The 20,167-nt window shown below is 37.0% G+C and overlaps 1 protein-coding gene and 2 long non-coding RNA genes across 6 annotated transcripts in view; 2 read left to right on the top strand and 1 right to left on the bottom strand.

Moving 5' to 3' along the window:
• The window catches only part of LOC138008059 (tyrosine-protein phosphatase non-receptor type 13-like), a 95,959-nt gene that overhangs the window by 42,009 nt on the left and 33,783 nt on the right, over positions 1-20,167 (bottom strand). For all 4 annotated transcript variants that reach the window (XM_068855247.1, XM_068855244.1, XM_068855246.1 and 1 more), the window contains exons 19-27: positions 18,684-18,867; positions 17,732-17,914; positions 16,272-16,337; positions 15,903-15,971; positions 13,579-13,655; positions 12,112-12,215; positions 11,392-11,715; positions 8,030-8,089; positions 1,700-1,786 (exon numbers count right to left, since the gene is read on the bottom strand). In XM_068855247.1, coding sequence (XP_068711348.1) covers positions 1,700-1,786; positions 8,030-8,089; positions 11,392-11,715; positions 12,112-12,215; positions 13,579-13,655; positions 15,903-15,971; positions 16,272-16,337; positions 17,732-17,914; positions 18,684-18,867 — 1,154 coding nt within the window. The remainder of the gene's footprint in view (positions 1-1,699; positions 1,787-8,029; positions 8,090-11,391; positions 11,716-12,111; positions 12,216-13,578; positions 13,656-15,902; positions 15,972-16,271; positions 16,338-17,731; positions 17,915-18,683; positions 18,868-20,167) is intronic.
• LOC138008062 (uncharacterized) lies at positions 351-17,662 on the top strand. Its single transcript, XR_011124158.1, has 3 exons — positions 351-395; positions 12,594-12,691; positions 17,531-17,662. It is a non-coding gene; the product is annotated as an uncharacterized lncRNA (long non-coding RNA).
• Positions 9,747-10,367, top strand: LOC138008061 (uncharacterized). The gene is made up of 3 exons (XR_011124157.1): positions 9,747-9,870; positions 10,063-10,143; positions 10,240-10,367. It is a non-coding gene; the product is annotated as an uncharacterized lncRNA (long non-coding RNA).

Here is a 20,167-nt window from a genome sequence, read left to right as displayed (position 1 = left end):
TGCGAGTTAAGTGCACGCACAGGCATTTTAATTTTTGCGCTGAATTATTTATGAAATGTCTCTTTAACTTATCATGATGCAATGCCAACAATTTTCACCCGAGCAAAATTTCAAGGAGTTTTCAAGTAGTTTCCTGCCAAATCCCTTTTTTCAAGAGCTTTTCAAGCGCCCTTGAGGACCCAAAATTAAAATCCAGGGCTTTTCAAGGACTTTAAGGAGTAGCACGAACCCTGGTCAAAATAACGTGAAGTATTAATATTGCTGCACTTCTCTTCAACGATAATATTAAGAATGCCAAGGCACTCGGTCATTATTCATTTTGACGCAAGCATGGTAAGCAAGGATGATGCAGTAAGCAGAGCACTCGTCTCTCACCACTGTCACTCAGGTTCAAGGTGATTTCCTATAACTTTGCAGTTAATTTCAAATGGAAAATTAACCAAACTACACATAGGAGTAATGGCAAACTATTAGAGGACCACAGTTTACAGTTGAAGGTAAAATCATGTTCGATCAAGTTTAGTACAGATTGTGAGGGGAACTTGTGAAAGTTATAACCGTGGAAGTAGTCACTAGTAAGAACTCTTTACTGTAAAAACAGATGTCCAAGGGGACAAGAGTTACGCGCATTTGAAAACTTTAAGTTGATACTTGCGCAAAATAAATGAATAAAGTTAAAGTTAAAGAGTTAAGATTTCACAAAGTATGCATTAATGCAGCACCAACTAAAATATATATATATGAGGCTGAAAAACCAACTTGTACAATAATATTTCATAACAGCATCACAGAGAAATAATTTATTGATATTACAACCACTTCAGCTGAAAAACTTAATGAGATGTCAGCGAGAGTTCTATATAAATTTATTACAAAACCCAAGAACCCAGCGAGAATACAAGTCCAGCATTGCATGCTCCATTTTGTTACATGTAAATGTCACGAAGTGATACAAAGTCACTAAAGTAAAGTCTCTGTGTCAACTACGTATTTGCAACAATAAAAAGCCCTAACATAAAGTTTCATGTCAAATTCAAGTTCATGTTCCAGACGTACAGTTACAGGGATAAGTTGTCACGACTTGTCACCTGTATTTCTATACACAGCTGATGTTAAATTCAAGAAGGAGCCTCAGAGTAAGCTGACTCCACGACACTTATCATTATCAGCCTGCATTCAATAGCTTGCTAATAATTATTATTATTCTGGACGTATCTAATAGTTTTGTACTCATAAACAGTTGACATCCATTTCTTTTTAAGAAGACAGCAAAAGGAACTAATAATATTGATCATAGAGCTATCTCACAGAGCTATCTAAATTCAAAGAGTGATCATAGAAACATTCTACAACAAAGAAATACATATTACCTTCTTTTAACAGTTAAAAATAACTGCTTGACAGGAATGAGACAATCTTATAAACAACCAATGGATTGATGCTTTTGCAGGAAACTGAATTTACTATGAATATTTAAGTAATAAGCACCATTCAGAAAAAAAGGCTACTTTGTCATGACAGTTCTAAAAGGTGCAAAGGGATATCATGCAAAGAAATATCACTCATTGATTTCGCCAAATCTTAATGACTGTCTAGCAATCACTGAACAACATTGCGGTGGGATGTGAGAAAGATTACAATAATTATTATTATAACACAACTACATTTTACAGAGCCACAACATCGCATTGGTTCTTACCTAGTAGCTTCCCAGGCTCTTTAGTGAATTCAATAACACAAACTTCCCGGTCTGAAGTATTTAAACCTTCAGCAATCTTTCTTTCATCTGTGACACAAATTAAAATAACATCAAGAAATAAGCATGATGATATAACTTGATATGTCACTATTATTTTAACATTATAATAGGATTTCCCACCAATCTTAAAACATTGCAAAATTGTTAAGAAACTCGGCTAGATTTTTTTTCACCCACATTGAACAAAAAAAAATTATTTGGTACTACACGAAGTTACAAGAAAATTAGACACTCCAGCGAACCTAACTGAAATGTCAGGATAAATAAAGAAAAATGAGGAGAATTCTAATCTCATGTAAATTGATTATTTACATACTCAAGGCAACAAAAACAGAGTATGTTTGCTGTCTATTCATCTCTCCCAAAAATTTAAAAAATAAAAGGAATGATATTGTGGGTTAAATAATCTTCAAATAATGAAATAAAGCCACACCAAGATATATAATTATAAATCAGCTGCAAATTAGCCACAGTGTTCTTGTAACTTAGTAAAAATACAATTTTGATGTCAATATACTTGCATGCCATTTAAATACAATTACAGTGAACAAAACACCTGCCATCATCCACACAGACCTTCCAATAACAACAACCAACTTTAAAATTTATTTCACTGTATTCTGTATTTTACTTCAAAGGACAACAACTCTTCCATAAAATGTAAAGTGTTACAAAAACACCTTTAGCAAACCTTTAATATGTAATTTTGAAAGCCACCCTCATTCTTCACTATCGAGAAAAACATTAATGTTCAGTCTTGGCCATTCTTTAAACTCCCATTGCATCCATGCTTGTTCATCTTTCACTGCTTGTTTTTTTTCCAATTTGACAGTATTATAATTCATCAGACACTACCTTCCTAAGGCAGAAATACTAGGACTTTCAGAAGGCAAAGTTTGGATTTTGATTATATTATTTTCTTCAGGGGGAGGACAGCTAATAATTTATTCCCTGAATTTGCAAAACATCCCCACATTGCAGTGCAAAGAACACATGTCAGTGAGGGAAGAGGAGGGTAAAGCCTTTTTAACCAGTAATACTTTGTGGAACAGACCCCTTTGACAATGGTATCAATAGGTGACTACATAGGTTGCAATTTATGGTAACTCATAAAGCTGAAGATGAAGTTGCAATTTCTTCAATGAAAGAAGCTGGCCCAATTAGGCAAATTCCTTTGTCATGCCACACAACCAGATGCATGCATTTAAAACCCAAGGACTTGGTACAATGACTGTCAAATTAATGAGGATGCATGTTGCGAAATCCTTGGAACCCTGTGGACACTCCAATTACTTTTGTCTCACGGTGGAAAGGTCCAGGTCTAAATTCCATCTATGAGACTGTTAACCACTTAACAAGATTTTCTTTCAATCACTGATTGCTTAATGTGACCTCAAATCATTTTGTAACAATGAAATTTTAGAACAAATTGCTTGTAATCTTGCAATCTGATTGGCTAATTTGCCGTTGTCGATAAGAGTCTGGACAATGCTGTACGCGTCATGCTCGCGTCAAAATGTCATGCATTGTAATAGCCAATATGGAACGCCCATTTTGGGAAATAAACCAATCATATTGCGAGAAAGTTATAGGCAACACTTGCTCTTTCTTCGTGTCATGACTTTGGTCACGCTCCGAATTAAAAACTTCCTTTGGCGTTGAATAAATTATTATGGTAAAAAACAAATCGAAAGTGGTTCAGCATTGTCTGTACTCTCTTATCGACAACGATATTCCTCACCAAAGTGGTCAATATCTGTTGAGAACTCACTAGGCTGCACCTTACGAGCCCACAACATTTTGACCACTGTGATCACAAATATCATTGTCAATAAGAATACAGACAACGCTGAACCACTTTTGATTTGTTAATTGGAAATTAAGTCACACACAGAAACTTGGAACCCTATATACACTGTTTTGGGGACAAAGAAATAAATGGAGAATTACATTACAACTAAGGCAAACAATATTAATGCACACACTGTATTAATTCTTACTATGTAAGCGCCCACGCCCCACACACAATAAATTTGGTAAAAGTTTGGGGGTGGATGCTTGCCCAAGCATGGGCACTCCACAGGTGATTTTTCTTGACTAATTTGCATAATCTTGACTTTCTGGACTACTCAGGTAAAGAAACAAACAAAAATAATCTTAAACACAAACTTTAATACATCGACAACATTCAAATTACCAAAATACTTACTGGTATCATCAAATCCTAAACTATTTATGTATACAAATTGTCAAAAGGAACCTAAGTTCAGTTTGTATCAGTGTTTAGTTAAAAGCCTTCAGATTTGATGTCCTCATCATTGCCTTCATCATCAAAGAGCAAGCCCACAGCTACCTTGCGAAGTTTATCGGCACCATCATCATCATCAGTGCTTCATCGTCCTGGATCCCGTCCAAATTGATGGAAATCCGCAACACAGAAAAGATTTTGTCACATCTTCTTCAGGCATCTCTCTCCACACTCGAGCAACCCAGTTGATGACATTTTGCCGTGTTGGTTGGCAAAGATTTCCCTTATCATTCATTGTGCCAGTCTAGCTGCATCCCCTCAACCTACTGTTTTCTGAGCATGTCCTTAATTAAAGGGCTTGTTTTCTGAAAACCTCAAGAGGCTGGGCAATTGAAGTGCATCCCACCAGGATAACACAAGATCATTGAAGAGTTCGTCTGCAATTGCCTTGACAGTGTTGCACATGTAAGGTCCGTAACGATCTTAAGTGTAAAGTTGACGAACACCATCCTCGGATTGCCACCAAACCTTTCTGAACCACTTCCGGATTTTGTCTTTGGTCATCCAGCCGTTCTGGGTAGCTGTGATGCACACATTTGCCGGGATGGTCAGCTGGTGTAGCACTCTTGGTCCAAGCTGTCCATTTCTCTCCTTTAAAAAAATCAGCACTGGCAATTTGCTTCCGTCAGCATGAGCACACAATGCCACAGAGTGCAACCTTTCTTCTTCGCTCCAGCTGATGCAATGGGCATGGTTCTTTTCCCACGAATAGTGTCGGTCAAGTTTGGAGTACAGTCGAATTGCACCATTGTCTGATCCATGTTGGCAATATTGTGCAGTGTGTAGTCTAATGCCAACATGAAACCTTTTCTTCTGATGCCATAACCATTCCGCACTTCTTTTAAAACCAGCACCATTCACCTACGCAGCAATTTCACGAGCCTTCTTCATTGGCATTCCTGCAAGGTTCTTTGATGCAACCATTATCCTTCATAGTATACATCAATGATTTACCTGAGGTAATTAGTAAGGACAGTTCAATTGCTTTTTATGCTGATGACAGTAAAATGTACAGGGTTATTAATACTCAAGTAGATCTGTGACAGATAAAATAATTATCTGAATGGTGTAAGGTAAACAAGATGACAATTAATACTAAGATATGTAAAATCATGCAAATAACCAGGAATATTAGAGAAATGCGAATAAATGTTAGTCAGTACCAGTTTTTAACCACACCCCTTTGTTATCGCCTGTTCTGGTGAAGCTACTTTTATGTCGGTACTTCACCAAACAAAAGCTTAATTTGTAAGAAGTTTGAAACAACCAGTATCATTCTTAATACCACAGTTACAACACGTTTCTATACACATTATTTCTCTCTAACACATTTTCTGGCGTGTCAGAATGGCATCAAGAAAATCAGATTGTAAATCCCTAAGGACTCGCTCACAAAAATTTCTTCTGTAAACAACACAATCTAACAAAAAAAGTTATAAGTTAAACAACCTGAAAGTTAAATACATTAAAGATATTCTGATTGAGTGGTTTGCCAAACATTTCAATATTTATTGCTACGACTTCTGAAAACTTGAAACACCGAATGGTCACAAAAGAGTCAACAACATTTGACACATGTAACGCAGCAGATTTCGGAGCCGATCAAATTTCAATGAGAATGAAAAATTAATATTCCCAGCATATTGGAAATTATTTAACTTGAGTGGCCAAAGTTCGCATCTTCAATAGGCCATTTCCGAGTTCATGTCTGCCTCCTCTTCAAAGCAAGTCTAAGTGCGAAGTTTTTCTTATGAAAATTAGTTTTCATTCATATGTAAAGTAGAAGGAAAACTTTGCTGGCTTTTAATTTTTTGGGCGACATATTCAGAGATTCAGCATTTTTCCGAAGAAAACCACATCTTCTCGAAATCAAATGCCTTTTTCATTTTGGTCTTAAAATACCTGGCGCAAGAACTTTCCTCTGAGAAGGGGGTTGGGCGCTTGCCCGAGCATGAACGCTTATGTGGTAAATTACAGTACATATATAAGACAGAACAGAATTCTTAACCTGTATGGGAAATCGTTGAACTTGCACATGCATTTTGTGATTTATGGATATCTGAAATAAGAATTGTTTTCATAGTTCTCAAAATTGCATGAGCCAGTGCAAGATGAGTGCAATTTGAGAACTTTTAAACCAGCACAAGTGACTACAAATCACAAAATGGACCAGCAAGTTCATGTGATTTTTTTAGTTACTATTATGCTCAACAAAATTAATCCATCACAGTGACTATGCCATAGCAATGCCATAACCTAATTATATGCACTCGTCAATAAGAGTCTGTTTACGAGCCAAGTGGCCCATCAGAGCCGGAGCTTATCCTGGTTTCTGTGGCATGAAGCGACTAGGAGTAGCTTTTTTACTCCCCCCTGGATGGGATGCCAGTACATAGCAGGGTTACCCCCAGCATTTCGCCGGTATCCATTTATACACCTGGGGGGAGAGAGGCACCGTTGGAGTAGTGTCTTGCACAAGAACACAACACAATGTCCCCAGACAGGACCCAAACCCGAACCACTCGATCCGGAGTCGAGCACACTAACCATGAGGCCACCGCGCCTCCTGCATGTACTCGTCAATGACCAATCAGAAATGAGATATTCTTTTGGTTCTTATGGCCCAAATACTGTATTTAAATGGACCATGTATCATGATGAAATGGTAAACTTTTATTATCACATGTGGGGCAAATTACTGAATGTTGCTTGGCTAAGACAGAAGGCACTTTTTCTTAATCAGGACAGACACTTTTGTTAATCAAGAGGGCATGATTACTTGATCCTGATCGTTTCACAGTTGCTTCTCGGCAGAGCAAGCAAAGTTACAAGAGAATCTTCTTCCAGATTCTGACGAAACTGTTTTTCTCGACACAAAGCGATATTTCAATAATAATTCTTCTCTCAATAATTTTGCCCTCTATGAGATAAAGATGTAATAATAATTACTGCAAAGTGCCCTCGTGCAATTAAGTATTTATTTCACTTGTACTTTCCAAGTTTTCCAGGTGCAATTTTGTGAAAACTTTGAAAATGTGGGTGAAATTAATCCTTAATAATTGACCTCAGGCCCATGCAATTACATAATTTTATACTAATGGTTTGAATTGGCGAAGTGGCAAGAGCAATTAGACTCCACAAAATTAATGCGGGTTCAGTTTGTTGGTTCTCTGCTAAACTATGAGAGCTTTTTTACTCCAGTTTTCCTCCCTCTACAGAAAAAAAAGCAACATCAATTTGATTTGATTAGCTTAAATTTCAAGTGATTTGATTTGACTAATTGATTTCAGTCTATCCAATTAGCAAATCACTTTTGCTTAGCAAGATAATGAACTTGTGAAGTAAAAATTCAAATACTTAATTATTTTTTATTTTGGAAGGGTGTTTTTCTCCTTTCTTGTCGCTGCCCCCAAAAGGAAAAAAAATGGGGTGCAAAATTTTTAAAAATCAAATCAAATCTCACAAGTGGACATTAAAATGAGTAAATAGAACTCTTTCAAACTGGTAGCAAAATAATACTCTTTTGTTTTTATGCTAATAAGACCTTTGTGCAGTGCTGGAAGGAAGGAAGTCCACTTGGAATGAACATCAAGACAAATATTTACTACAATAATGATAAATCTGCCATCATTAATGACAGTCATGTGATTATTGCAAGGAATAAGAGATTAAAATAAACCAACATTTCAATCTGGACCTACTAACAATGTAACAGTAGCTTTCCTTACCATTAGTTATTTGTATTTGAAACTACAATGAACCTTGTTTGAATTTAAGGTGGTTAGTGTTCATGAATCATTAATATTGAAATAAATTGAAAGATTGAGGTGGTGAGGAGTAAGTTAACAGTGATCAAACAAAAACAGAACGTTTGAGCTACACTGAGCCTTAATCAAGATGAAGCGACATATCATGTATAAAAGAATATTATACAGACAGATGGCAAATTCAAGGACCCTTACCTTGTGGACGAAGATCACTGTATTTAGCCTGCTCAACTTTTTGGAAGTTTAAAGTGGAGTCTACACATTGGAGGAAAAAAACAGAACTTCATTAGATACACTGAACAATTAAGCTACTGTAGTTCCCTTAAATAATGCTACAAAGGCAAGTCTTAACATGGGTATATAAATATAAATGCTGTGTTTCACAAAATAGCAAAAGGTTTTAGGACACAGGAAACAGACTTTCAAGAGCTTGGGAAAAGGGCAGGTGTTTCTTCAATTTTTAATTAAGAATATCTGATCAAAGCCAATATTTCTACAGTCTTTAAACACTGAGAAAAAAATACTAGGAAAATTGAAACAAATTAAAAAAACTTAAAACAAAGGGACCTTTCCACACTTTCAACCAATTAAAAACAAAATTTTAAATTATTTTGATAGTGCATATCTGGAAGCATAAAACATCCTTAATTGAGGCTATCCTTGCAGCAAAAAACATATGGTATGTTATAAACTGAACACAGAGCTTCAGATAGACGCATCTACAGACACCTTGTTTTTGTACACAAGTCTAAATTTTATAAGTAAAAATGAGAATTCAAAACAATTTCTGATGAATTATTCAGTTTGTCTCATATAATTAAAAATAATGCAAAACTAAAATGTACGGGAATGAGCTATAATTTCACATTGTTGTTTTGCATTTAAGAGATAGTGAACAAAAGCCATTTTCCTACGCAATATTTAAATCCCTAAGAAAGTGAGCTGCCCAAAAAATATATAATCTTACTCTACATCCACATAAAAAACAATCACCTATTGTTATTTAAATACAAGCAGAAAATGTTGAAAAAAAAAACCCAGACATTGCATCAGGACCCAGCATGACACACTCTGATAAATCTTTAATTCTCAGTAAAAAGTCCTGTCTAGTGGTAAAGGATTACCTCTGTGCTTTAAACATGATTTGCTTTCTTGAACAGGCTTAAAACGGACCATTTTTCGTCGTTGTTTGAGCATTGCTGTCCAGAATATTTTTGGCAAGAATTGTGCCTAGAGCTGGTATACGTCAACAAGACTTTAAATTTCAATATTATATTATATGACCTTACTCATAACCTGTCCTCAATATACGGAAGATAATTATTTTATGTCAATAACATTTAATGAGCTTGATTTTATGGAATATTTTATTAGAAACAAAAAATATAACTTACTTAATTTTTGCATAATAATTTTGTGACATTAATAAATTGAATTAGAATAAAAATAAAACTGGAAAAAAATAAAAATAATCATTTTCAATTCAAGACTATCTTGCTTAATTTACAATAATAATAATAATAATAATAATAATAATAATAATAATAATAATAATAATAAATTTTTCAAACCAAGATACCTAAAAATTAAACCAAAAAAGAGGTGGAAACAAAACTGTACAGTATTCTCAGAAAATCAAATTAAACCTAAAAACTCACTGTCCTTTAGACAGTAACAAATGTCTGTTGACATTGGTGCCTGTACATACACAGGATAAGTACAAAGTCATAAAATTAATTAGGCTCAAGATAATTTTTCCAGACATAAAGCTCAAAACAGCCTCTTGTAGATGACTTTTACCATAAAATTAATATAAATTATGTTATGAAAGTTGATGAAGTAAAAATTGTGATATGAACAAAAGGAATAGGGAAAAAAGTTGGCTGCCAGAGCAACCAAAGAAAGAAATCATTTTTCAAACAGGAAAGAAACATCAAGGGCTTAGATGATGCTCAACCCAACAAAAAAAAGAGCCTTATTACCAAAGAGAATGGTTATATGAGGGAGAAAAAGAAACAGACTACAGACATGACAAGGTATGTGCTACTATGGCCACAGCTTTAACCCAAAAGAAAAATAAAACATTCACAGAAAAGAGTTCAATTCCTTGAGGTTTTGTTTGGGAAAGGAACATGGCCATTTCTTTTTTTGTTTTCCTTGGGGACATTAGTGTGGTTATTGCAACAAGGAATGAACAGTAACTGCTGTTTTTATGCTTTTATTGTTAGATGAGAGAAATCCAGAGATGTATCCGAAACACAAACAGGGAAACAGTGAGGAACATCTCTAGTGTTAGTAATAGCTTACAGGTAATATAGTTTTACAATGAAGAAAACGAAACTTTTTTGACTGGAATGAGCCATATGTAATTAACCCCATTTATTGTCTTACATTTTTTCTCTCAGACTGTCCTTGACTACACGTTGCCATTGAGAAAAGAGACAATGTCTGAAACTTGTGTACTCACAAGCCAGTGTCAGGGTTACTTAATGCAACAAAAAGAAACATGCGTTAAAAGGCTTCAACAAAGAGGGAAGATAGACCACTTAACAAGATTCAAAGTGTCCATTTTTTTAATGTATTTCAATCAAAAAGGATTTTCAGAATAACATGCAGCAATGTTAAGACATACAGTACATGTACCATGCCGAACATTTTCAGCTGTTCGTGAGAACACAATCCTGCAGAAGAGGTTTGGAGAAAGCTCCATCAAGTGAAAACAAAAAGAGGCTTCTGGCAAGCAAAACATAAAATAGAGGATTCTCTTCAGCATCTCAATAAGGAGATCTTTACGACCTGACCATTATGACGCAAGGGACAGTGAGAAACTAAAGAGAAGTCATGGAGAAATTGCAATAATTTAAGGTTTATGATAAATGATTATAAGTATTAAAAAAAAAGAAATTTTGTTTTTCCCTGCAATTTCTTTACCACTATTCTCAGACTGGTAATTGAATATTATTCCTTTTTGGAGAGAGAAATACGAGTCTCAAGCCCTTACTCTGTCCATTTTCTGAGAAAGAACATACATGTAGCATAACTAGAGGCTGATCATGTGCAACTCAAGCTTCAAAGACAAGCAAGAGAGGAAAGTAATTTAATTAAAGCTCTGGCAAAAAAAAATTCTGCTTGTGCAAAAGCCCTGCCATTTTCTTAACTCGATCATCTTCAAAATATTATGCAAAATTTCTTATGGTGAAGCATTTAAGACAATGACCAATCTTCACCTGTTTAGTTAATAATTATTACAAAACTCTAGACATCATAAGAAACACCTTTTTTTAGGACTTTTCTAGAAAGATCGGCCAGTTCCTTGATTTATGGGAAAAAAATTTGTGAACAAAAGAATTGCAGATTTTTTCTTTACATTCTCTAGAGACCAATTTCCTCATAAATAACAGAAGAAGGACTTCTTAAGCTGTGTTGTGTGGAGGTCGAAACTGCCCTCTTTAAATTCGACTTTCTTGCCAACTTTTCTTGACTTTGTTCGCTAAAAGTCGAAGCTTTGCTGAGAAAGAAAGGTTTATGGTAAAGCTTGTTTTCCAACTTAAACTGACCAATGACATAAGGCATGTCCACGTCACGTTCATCCTCCACATCTTGAGATAGCTGCGTTGGTGAAGTGTCAGACAAGTTCTGTCGAGAAATACTATTTTGTACTTGATACAAGGAACTGCTTTCTGATTCACCACTGGCAGAGTAGCGTCTACTGTTGTTCTCATAGCTGTCTGGGTAATGTTGCAGAACCTGATCTGATTGATAGATGGTTTTTGAATTTCTCTGTGCCAGGTTATTGTTGATTTCTTGTTGCAGTGAACGTTCACTGGTTCTCCTGTACGGTGATGGCATGTGAGATGCTTCAGCGACACCATTTTGTAACTCTAGACGAGATAAATAAACATGGAAAATAATTCAGTTTCAACCAATTTAACCAGTGACACATATCAACTTAACTAAAATATTCTCCTAAGAGGGTAGTAAAAATGGTGTAATCAGATAAAAACCTATTAATTTTGTGTACAGTAGAAAACAAACAAGCAGCTCTATTAACCCACTGACACCTGGGAGTGAGACTTTTATCGTCAACTGGACACGTCCTGACAAGTGAATGGGTTAATCCAGTGATGCATCAGAAACTAATAAAGAAATGTGGTATTGACTGCAAATTTCCAGTGTTGTAGACATTAATCTATCCCAGTTTACTCTTGCAAATCTTCTTATCACTGAATAAATGTCTGAGGTACAATTTTGTCAACTCTTCTGTACATGAACCTTACCAGTGATACTTTCAGACATTTCTTGGTCTAGAATTGCCATCTTTGTCTTCATCTTCATCTGAAATCTGTGAAAGGCTTGACTCATCTGAAGCAAGTACCTGGCCCTAAATTTAAATGCAACTTTATTAATACTTGTAGTACTTGTAGCTATAATTATTTTATAAACTCAAGTTGTTGTTGATAATGATCATGTGTTAGACTTAAGCACTAGAGGACTGTTTTCCTGTTTACATAGCCTCATCTAAACATGAGGGGGAGTTGGGAGAATTCAAGACAGTTATGTTAACACCAGATGCAGTCAAGGGTTTGCATATCTGTCGAGAATTCTCCCAGCTCCCCGAGTGTTTAGATGAGACTATGTACTAAACATGGAAAAAAGTCCTATAATTATGGCTTTTATGAAAATAATATTCTCAAAAATAATTAATAAATAATTTGACAATTGAAGGAAAATGCTGGTTTTTTTTCACTTTTTTTTACAGATTTTTTTGATTCACGCTCATATTTCCAACCAGCCAATCAAAATGTGCGACTACTAGGAAGGAAATTTGCAGTTGACTAACTACAGTCTGTCACCCCGGTAAGAGTCAGTTTGTTATCAAAGGTCGCAGCAATGGCCACTTTGGTGCTAAAGCACCGCCTTCACACACTGTTTTGTTGCAATATTCACCACATGACGTTGCTCGCAGGACTGCTATTGCATTGATGGTGGGTTGAGATGAAAGTTCAATCTTTGTCAATTGATTCTGATGTGAAATTGTGACCGTGGGAATATTTTATCCAGGAATATTTGAATCAAATTCGTTGCGCCTGAGAATTTAGTCTCCAGCCTTGGGATTTTATTATAACCATTGACAACCACGAAATTGAGAAATAGCTCAAATCGCGTCGGATCTGGAAAATAACCACACAGGAAGGAAGCTATCCACGATGGCAATAAGGTTAGGCTTTTTAATTAAGATTTTCTTCACATAATGATCTTCTTAGCTTTTTATCAGGATTCTCATACAAATCCTCACACTAAGCTTGGGGTGCCTGTGGCAAAATGTTTCACGGTAGTAACCAAATCAGCCTCCAATAATTATTAGTGGTAGAGTTCTTTCCTTTGTTGCGTTACACTTTTTAACAAAAGATGAAAGGGATCCTTGTACTTATCTGGACAATTTAAGCAATTGTCTCTAAATGACTTCTAGACAACTGAAAAAATAATTCTAGGGGATTCAACAGGATTCAAGCCCACGACCTCTGCAATGCCAGTGCATAATGCTCTCCCAACAAATTTTGAATAAGGAGTGACAATACTCCATTGATCTTTCTTTCTTGGTTCTCAATCCTCCATTCAAGTGTCTCTATACTGGATCTCAAGACACAAGGGTTGAGTTTCAACGGTAACTTTGGCACTGCAAATTTACCTTTGAACACTACTGTACCATCATAATTTAAAGTAATATTGATTTTACAACTTACTTTTTGTAATGATTGGTATAGAAAGTCATTTTAGGGACATCTGGGTTTTCTCTCGGCTCTATGAAAAACTTCTTTTTCTGAAAAACAAAAATTCCATCACATCATCAACACGTACGATGCAGGGCGACAAACAGGTTGTCTGTAATCAATACAAACAAAACAAAACTTACAGTACAGGTCAGAGATAAGCATCCATGTTTACGCATTAATTTTATAAAGAGGCATAAATGTGAGTCACCGTTTGGAAAGGTGTTTCCAAAGAGCACCTATATCAGAGCTACTTAATATCGCGTTAGTTTCACAATGCCCAAGTAAGACCGTAAAGTTTGAGAAATGTGACGAAGGAAGGTATCAAATTTCGGTCATTTTTAATACACCTATGAAATAGCAATCGCATCATCATTCGATAACAATAAATTATTTCTTCACTGTTGCATTCGTCGTAACATGTAAGCTTAGACCACGAAGTTCTGGTAACTCAAACGACCGAGAGAAAAATCTCGCGGCTGCATACTCAAGGGCTAACGAAAGAAGGAACAAGTTTTAATGTGGCTGAATTACTTTATTTAGGCAAAGTTAACCTCGAAACAGGGCTTGCTGGCCAGCAGTCATTCCCCAGGCTCACATGCTTATGTGGGGCGGCTGCCAATCTCTCGGGGTTAAGATCCTTTGTGTGTTGAATTTGCATGACAATGATGCATTCACATTTAAATGATATGAAAATTCTTGGAACAAAACGTTTTAATTCCCAATAGATTTGAATTGGGTAAAACATTGTGATGAGTTAGCCGAATTGGTCTATACACAGGCCAGACTTCTTCCGACTGTTTGTGATAGTTACATGTACTTCCTGTAAACAAGGCTTAACAGTTCAAAGTAAATGTGAATATTTCAAGCCAATGAAGTCTTAAAGATGAAGAGGTAAATTGCAGGAAAAAAATCATGTCAAGGTAAACAATGTTTAGTTAAAAGTGGAGCTAAGAGTTCAGCAAATCAAAATGTCAATTTCTTTTCGCATGCATAAGCAAATATTTCAACGTTTTTCATACAAAGGAAAGTTATGATTTTGGGTGAGATGATGATAAACGTCATCAACAACTGCCTTGCAAAGTGGAGGTTGGGTGCCTCAGAAATCCAGGAGCTTCCACTATTTGCAGCCAGCTCTTTGATGGAGACCGCTTCCATGGCTGGCAAATCCACGCAACCCAGCCATGAGCCCCCATGCAGAAGGAGGAAAACAGGCAACCGCCACACTGATAAAACAATGGAAAGAAAGGGAGGGACAGGGGAGGGGAGACAGTCTCCAAGGAGTCCCCACGGTCAGGAAAACATTGACTAAAACGCCAACAAAACTGCTACAACACTCTATGGACCAAGAACACGAAGAATCCTGGCGCATGCGCATATCTAACAAACTGCTGACCGTGAAGGTAAAACTTGTGCTCCCATTTGTTAACTCTGTTAAATTGCATTTAACTGCATGAAATAGATAGGAGCCCCGAAGACAATTTGCCACACCCACTAGAAAAATAATTTAAAACACATAATTTTTTCTTTTAGGTGCCTGCCAGAAAAAAAGGAAAATTTTTATCATGAAACAGGGAAGCAGCAGAAAAATACTCATGTTTTGTATTTTTATTTCACAACCAAGATCAGCCATCCATCAAATCTTCATGCAATCAGGCACCGGTATTTTAGAGATGTACACTCAGATGCAGCATGATAATTAAGCTTTCAAAGGGGGGAAACAGTGAGACACGAGTGCTTTCTTGCAGCACGCAAATGTGGAAACAAGTGCATAAGAAACAAAAATCTTTGGCAGAAATATTGTTTCTCAGTGTGCACCACTGCATACAGCATTTCTTTAAAGGCACTTGCATCCATTTTTTATGAAAACTAGACAAAAGAAATTAAAGCTATGAAAACAAAAGAGCAAATGCGTTTCACAAACACAAAAATCAAGCGTGTGTTTTGCGTGTGCCTTGGCTGCTTTTCTCTGACCTGCACTGAACGAGGGTTCACTTAAGTTTGTTGTTGGAGTCATTGTTTTATTCACCATTTCAAAAGCACATTACAGTCCACTTTCTATAGAGGACACCCTCCGGATCAGTGCCAGGTGTTCACTTCAAGGAGAACACGTAAAGTACTATAAAATTCGGTCCCTACCAGCTAAAACTGTGTGCCTTAAAAGAAAGGTGTGCCAAAATACTGTTGTCTGCTAAATTAAAGAAAGCTGGTTGACCTCTTTCTTTTTTTCAAATTAAAACTATATCACTAACTTCATGATCACTAGACAGTGATGAAAAAAATCATTAATTTCTTACCTTGAAAGATAGTTTTTTGGTCATTGGCCAGGAATGCCTGTGAGTGGCAAACTTTAAAACTCCACGGGACTGGGGTAATGAAAAACGAAACAAACAAGGTGATCGAGTCACATATGGGTCACACTTTTTTTACAAGGCAGAGTTCTAGTTCATGTCGCTATTTTGCCAATAACTAATTAAAAAACAACTGTAGTTAGATTATTACATTGTACCACTAATCACTAGCATACACATTATTTTGGTTAGTAACAGTTCTTACAGCTTGTTATCATACCAGTCAAACAATGACCTTTGACATCTTGTGAAATAAATCTCTTGGAATATTAGTCCAAAAAATGATGCTTGATCAAGCAACAGAGTAAAACTCACCTCATAAATGGTAACTCCTCTAATACAAATTCCAATCCACACGGTCTCCCTGTCGCTCTTCTTTGGCTAAAATTGTATTAAAAAGACGGTAATAGTGAAGAATAATTCCCAAAATTTACTGTCGGCCAACTGTCGGCGAACAGTTGGGCAACAGTCAGCTGACTGTTGCCTGCCTGTTGGCCGACAGTCGGCCAACTGTCAGCCAACAGTTGGCCGAAAGACGGCCAATTGTCGGGCCAACAGTTTGTGTTATGTTTGAGGCCAAAGTGTTGACCGACTGTCATTATCATTATTAAACAAAGCTGAGAACAAGACATAGTTTGGAAGTAATTTTGGGAACAAGGGACCACAAGAAATTTTTAAAGGGAACAAGGGAAAAAACCCTTGTTAATAAATTATGTTATCTACATAAAAAATTACCGGTAATTTACATCATTTTGGGGTTTATCTCAGATATGATCAGTTTACAAAGCTTTTTGTTGCTCTTATTAAGTCATTCATAAATTCAACAGGTTTCATATAGTTAAATGAAATTTAACATAGTTAACGACTAGGAGCTAGTCTGGTCAGTAGTGTTTTGCAGGCGGTTGTTAGTGTCTTGGCCGTCTGGTAGCGCTGTTCAGCGTTTTGGTGCGTTCTGTAGCGTTTGTTATAGTTACATGGTTCACGACCGGGAGCTAGTCCGGTCAGTAGCGCCTTGCAGGCGTTTGTTAGCGATTTTTTATGTGTTTTTGTAGCGTTTGCAGCACTCTTCAGGTTGTGGGAGCCCTGGGGCTGACATGGTTCAGCGGTATTCCTGCTTAGTGCATGCGTTGTTGTCCAATGTGCTTGCAGCGTGTTTGTTGCTCTGTTGGCGTGGCGTTGTGAGTCGGATCAGGAGTTTAGTGGTTCTCGGCGTTCCCTCCCTATCCCCCCCTTTTTTTGTGTGCGTGCTGTTCTTTTTTTTTTGTATTCCTTTTTTTTTTGTGTTCTTTTTTTTTTTTTGTATTCTTTTTTTTTTTGTGTGTGTTCTTTTTTTTTTGTATTTTCTTTCTTTCTTTATTTTATTTTCGTTTCCACTGAGCTATCTGGCTCAAGTGTGACAGGTGCCTTAGGGGGGGCCTGGCGCGGGGGGCTCGTGGCTTGGTTGCGGGTTGGGCAGGCCAGTCGGGTGTTCTAGCGCCTTGGGGATGTGACTTCGGTTTCAGCCCCCAGGCTTCCTGGGCACCTACCCTCCACTGGTGACGCAGGCGTTAACTCAGTGTTGCTGTTTATTGCAGGTGGATACTCAGATGTATGGAGACAAAACCAGGGAAAGAACAGTGGTAACAGAGAATACAATATTGAACACAGTTGTTACAAATTCAAGTTTCTCAATTATTTCTTTGATTAAAACAATTCTTCATATTTCCATTCAAAACTGGCGCTAGATGAACAGCTACAACTCTTAAGGATACAATAAAGGACTGGCTGATCTTCACCTTTCTTGACATTACGTGAGCAGGCCGCCTTTGCACTTTGTAGAAATGAATACCGTACTCTTGCAATTTCTGCGCTTCCTTTATGAATTCTAGCTCAGCTTGTTCATCAGTCATGCCATGGACGGTTAGGTGGAACTGCGGTAGTTGTTGTAAAGCATGATCAACTGATACCTTGTCCATGATCTAAAACAGGAGAAAAATATTTAAGGACAGAAATGGACAACAAAAGGACAAAATTGGGAACAAAATGTTATTAAGAAGGGGTTAGCATGAAAAAGTGGCTGCCTCAATAATGGAATGTGTATAGCTTGGAGACACATTGATGATTAATTTTTATCTCTACATTGTGATGGGTAGTACAGGAATTCTCTTGGCAAATTATGCTTTGCTTAGTGTTGTCTTAATCCTCATCATCCCCTCACTTCCCATTTTCTCTCTTTCTGTTTATATAATTTCAGTGTACCGTAACAGGTGCCTTCTTTCTGGCTATGGGACTCATGGCTGGGTTTCACAGTCCAGCAAGGAGGGGCAATCCCTGGCTATTGCAGACAGTCATACAGCCACCACTTGGTAATCTGGTTGTTAAATACCCCTCTTTTTAATAATATTTATTATAAACATTACTTCAAGGCTGTCAGCCAAGCAGGGAGCTATTACTGTTTATAAATGCTCATGCTTACATTGGTAATGAGGCATTTTTACATTTAGGCATTAAAAGCTAAATAATTATTAAGTGTTAAAAGCTAAAGGCACTGTGTTTTCTAAGTTATATGCCTTCACATGATCCCATTAATTTGTATTTCAAGTCTCTGTTTCAAGATCATAAAGGCAATTTACTCTGAAAAATGTTGGCAACAGCTACATGTAGCAGCTCAAACCGAAAAAACACCTCTCATCTGTTGTCCACTGTTCAAAAAATGCTTCGGCTTAAATTTCAAAATGAATAACATACCCTGCTTGGAATGTAATGTTCTGGAAGGAAATATTCATTGCCAACAGATTCATTATAATCTCCAGTTTCTGCCTGTAGAGCAAGTCCACCAAGAATAAAAGAGGCTTCCTCGTGACAATACAGCTGGCCTTTCAAGATATCTTGTCGCAACTGAAGATAAAACTGATGAACTGTCTTATGATAGCTGTAAAAACACCAGATAAACAACAGACAGCATCATTAAATGGAAGACAAGTACTTTGGGTATTACTGGTAATAATATTAAAATGCTCATACTATGACAAGATAGAATGGATAAGACCTCTTACTAACCGAGCACGAAAGCCATACTGGGGAACAATGGTCCAAGGTCATTGCAGTACAAACTGAGTGGAGTGACGTCCATACAAAACCGTCCAAGGGCCAAAATTCCCCCGTACAGTCTCAGGCAAGTGAGGTTAGCAACTTGTTGATGAATGTTGGAATATTCACCAGTCTAAGAGCGAATATTCACTCTGACGAAGGGCTAATGCTCAAAACATAAGCTTTCAAATTTCTTTACAGTGGTCAATTTACCATATCCACCCAGTTGATAAACCCACTTCTGTGTGACAAGACAGAGCCTCGACAGAATAGAGAGATTAAGCAAGTTACTGTGCCCTTTTTTTATTCTGTAGAAAATGGCAGACAGTAGGCTGCTGCTTGCAGATCATAAGTCTTGGAAATTTTGGCTGACAGAAACCTTAGACAACTTGTAATTTGGTGGGTCACACTTGAATTGGTGACGCGCTCGTGGTTCTTGTCTCCTGAAACGCCTTTCTGTTTACTTGCCACTTGTTCTTCTGATATAATGTCAACTCATTAACCCACTCCTAGGGGGCGAGACTTTCGGTAATACAATTTACTCTGTCTAATGCCAGACAATTTTACTTGAAAATAGGCAGTGGCACTGGAGTCAATGGGTTATTTGCCACAATTGCTTGTAATCTCGCAATCTGATTGGCTAATTTACCCTTGTCGATAAGAGTCTAGAAAACCCTGTACACGTCATGCTCGCGTCAATTTGTCACGCAATGTAATAGCCAATCACGAACCTGATTTTGGGAAATAAACCAATCATATTGCGAGAAAGTTACAGACAACGCTTGCTCTTTCTCAGCTGCACCTCAAGAGTCCACAACATTTTGACCACTGAACCACTTTCGATTTGTTAAATTGCCGTCATCATGCACACACTATTGGTAGCTGTAGGATCCATTTGCACACCACTTAACTCTTGGAGGGACAGCTTGCCCAAGTGGTTACAGAGTTCCAGTTCACGAATTCCAGTCCCCCTCCTGATTTGTTCTGGTTAATTAATCACTCATTAAAACCTATTTACCCCTAAACTGGCCATACTTTGTATTTTACTCTGTTTTAACACCAGACGATTTTACTTGTCAATGGGGAACCCCCCAGCAGTCAATGGATTAATCACTCACTGAAAAACTATGTCCCATTTAATC

This window comes from Montipora foliosa, chromosome 6 (genome assembly GCF_036669935.1).
Source record: "Montipora foliosa isolate CH-2021 chromosome 6, ASM3666993v2, whole genome shotgun sequence".
NCBI lineage: Eukaryota > Metazoa > Cnidaria > Anthozoa > Scleractinia > Acroporidae > Montipora > Montipora foliosa.
Note: the sequence above shows the minus strand (reverse complement) of the source record. Positions and strands in the feature narration are given on the sequence as shown.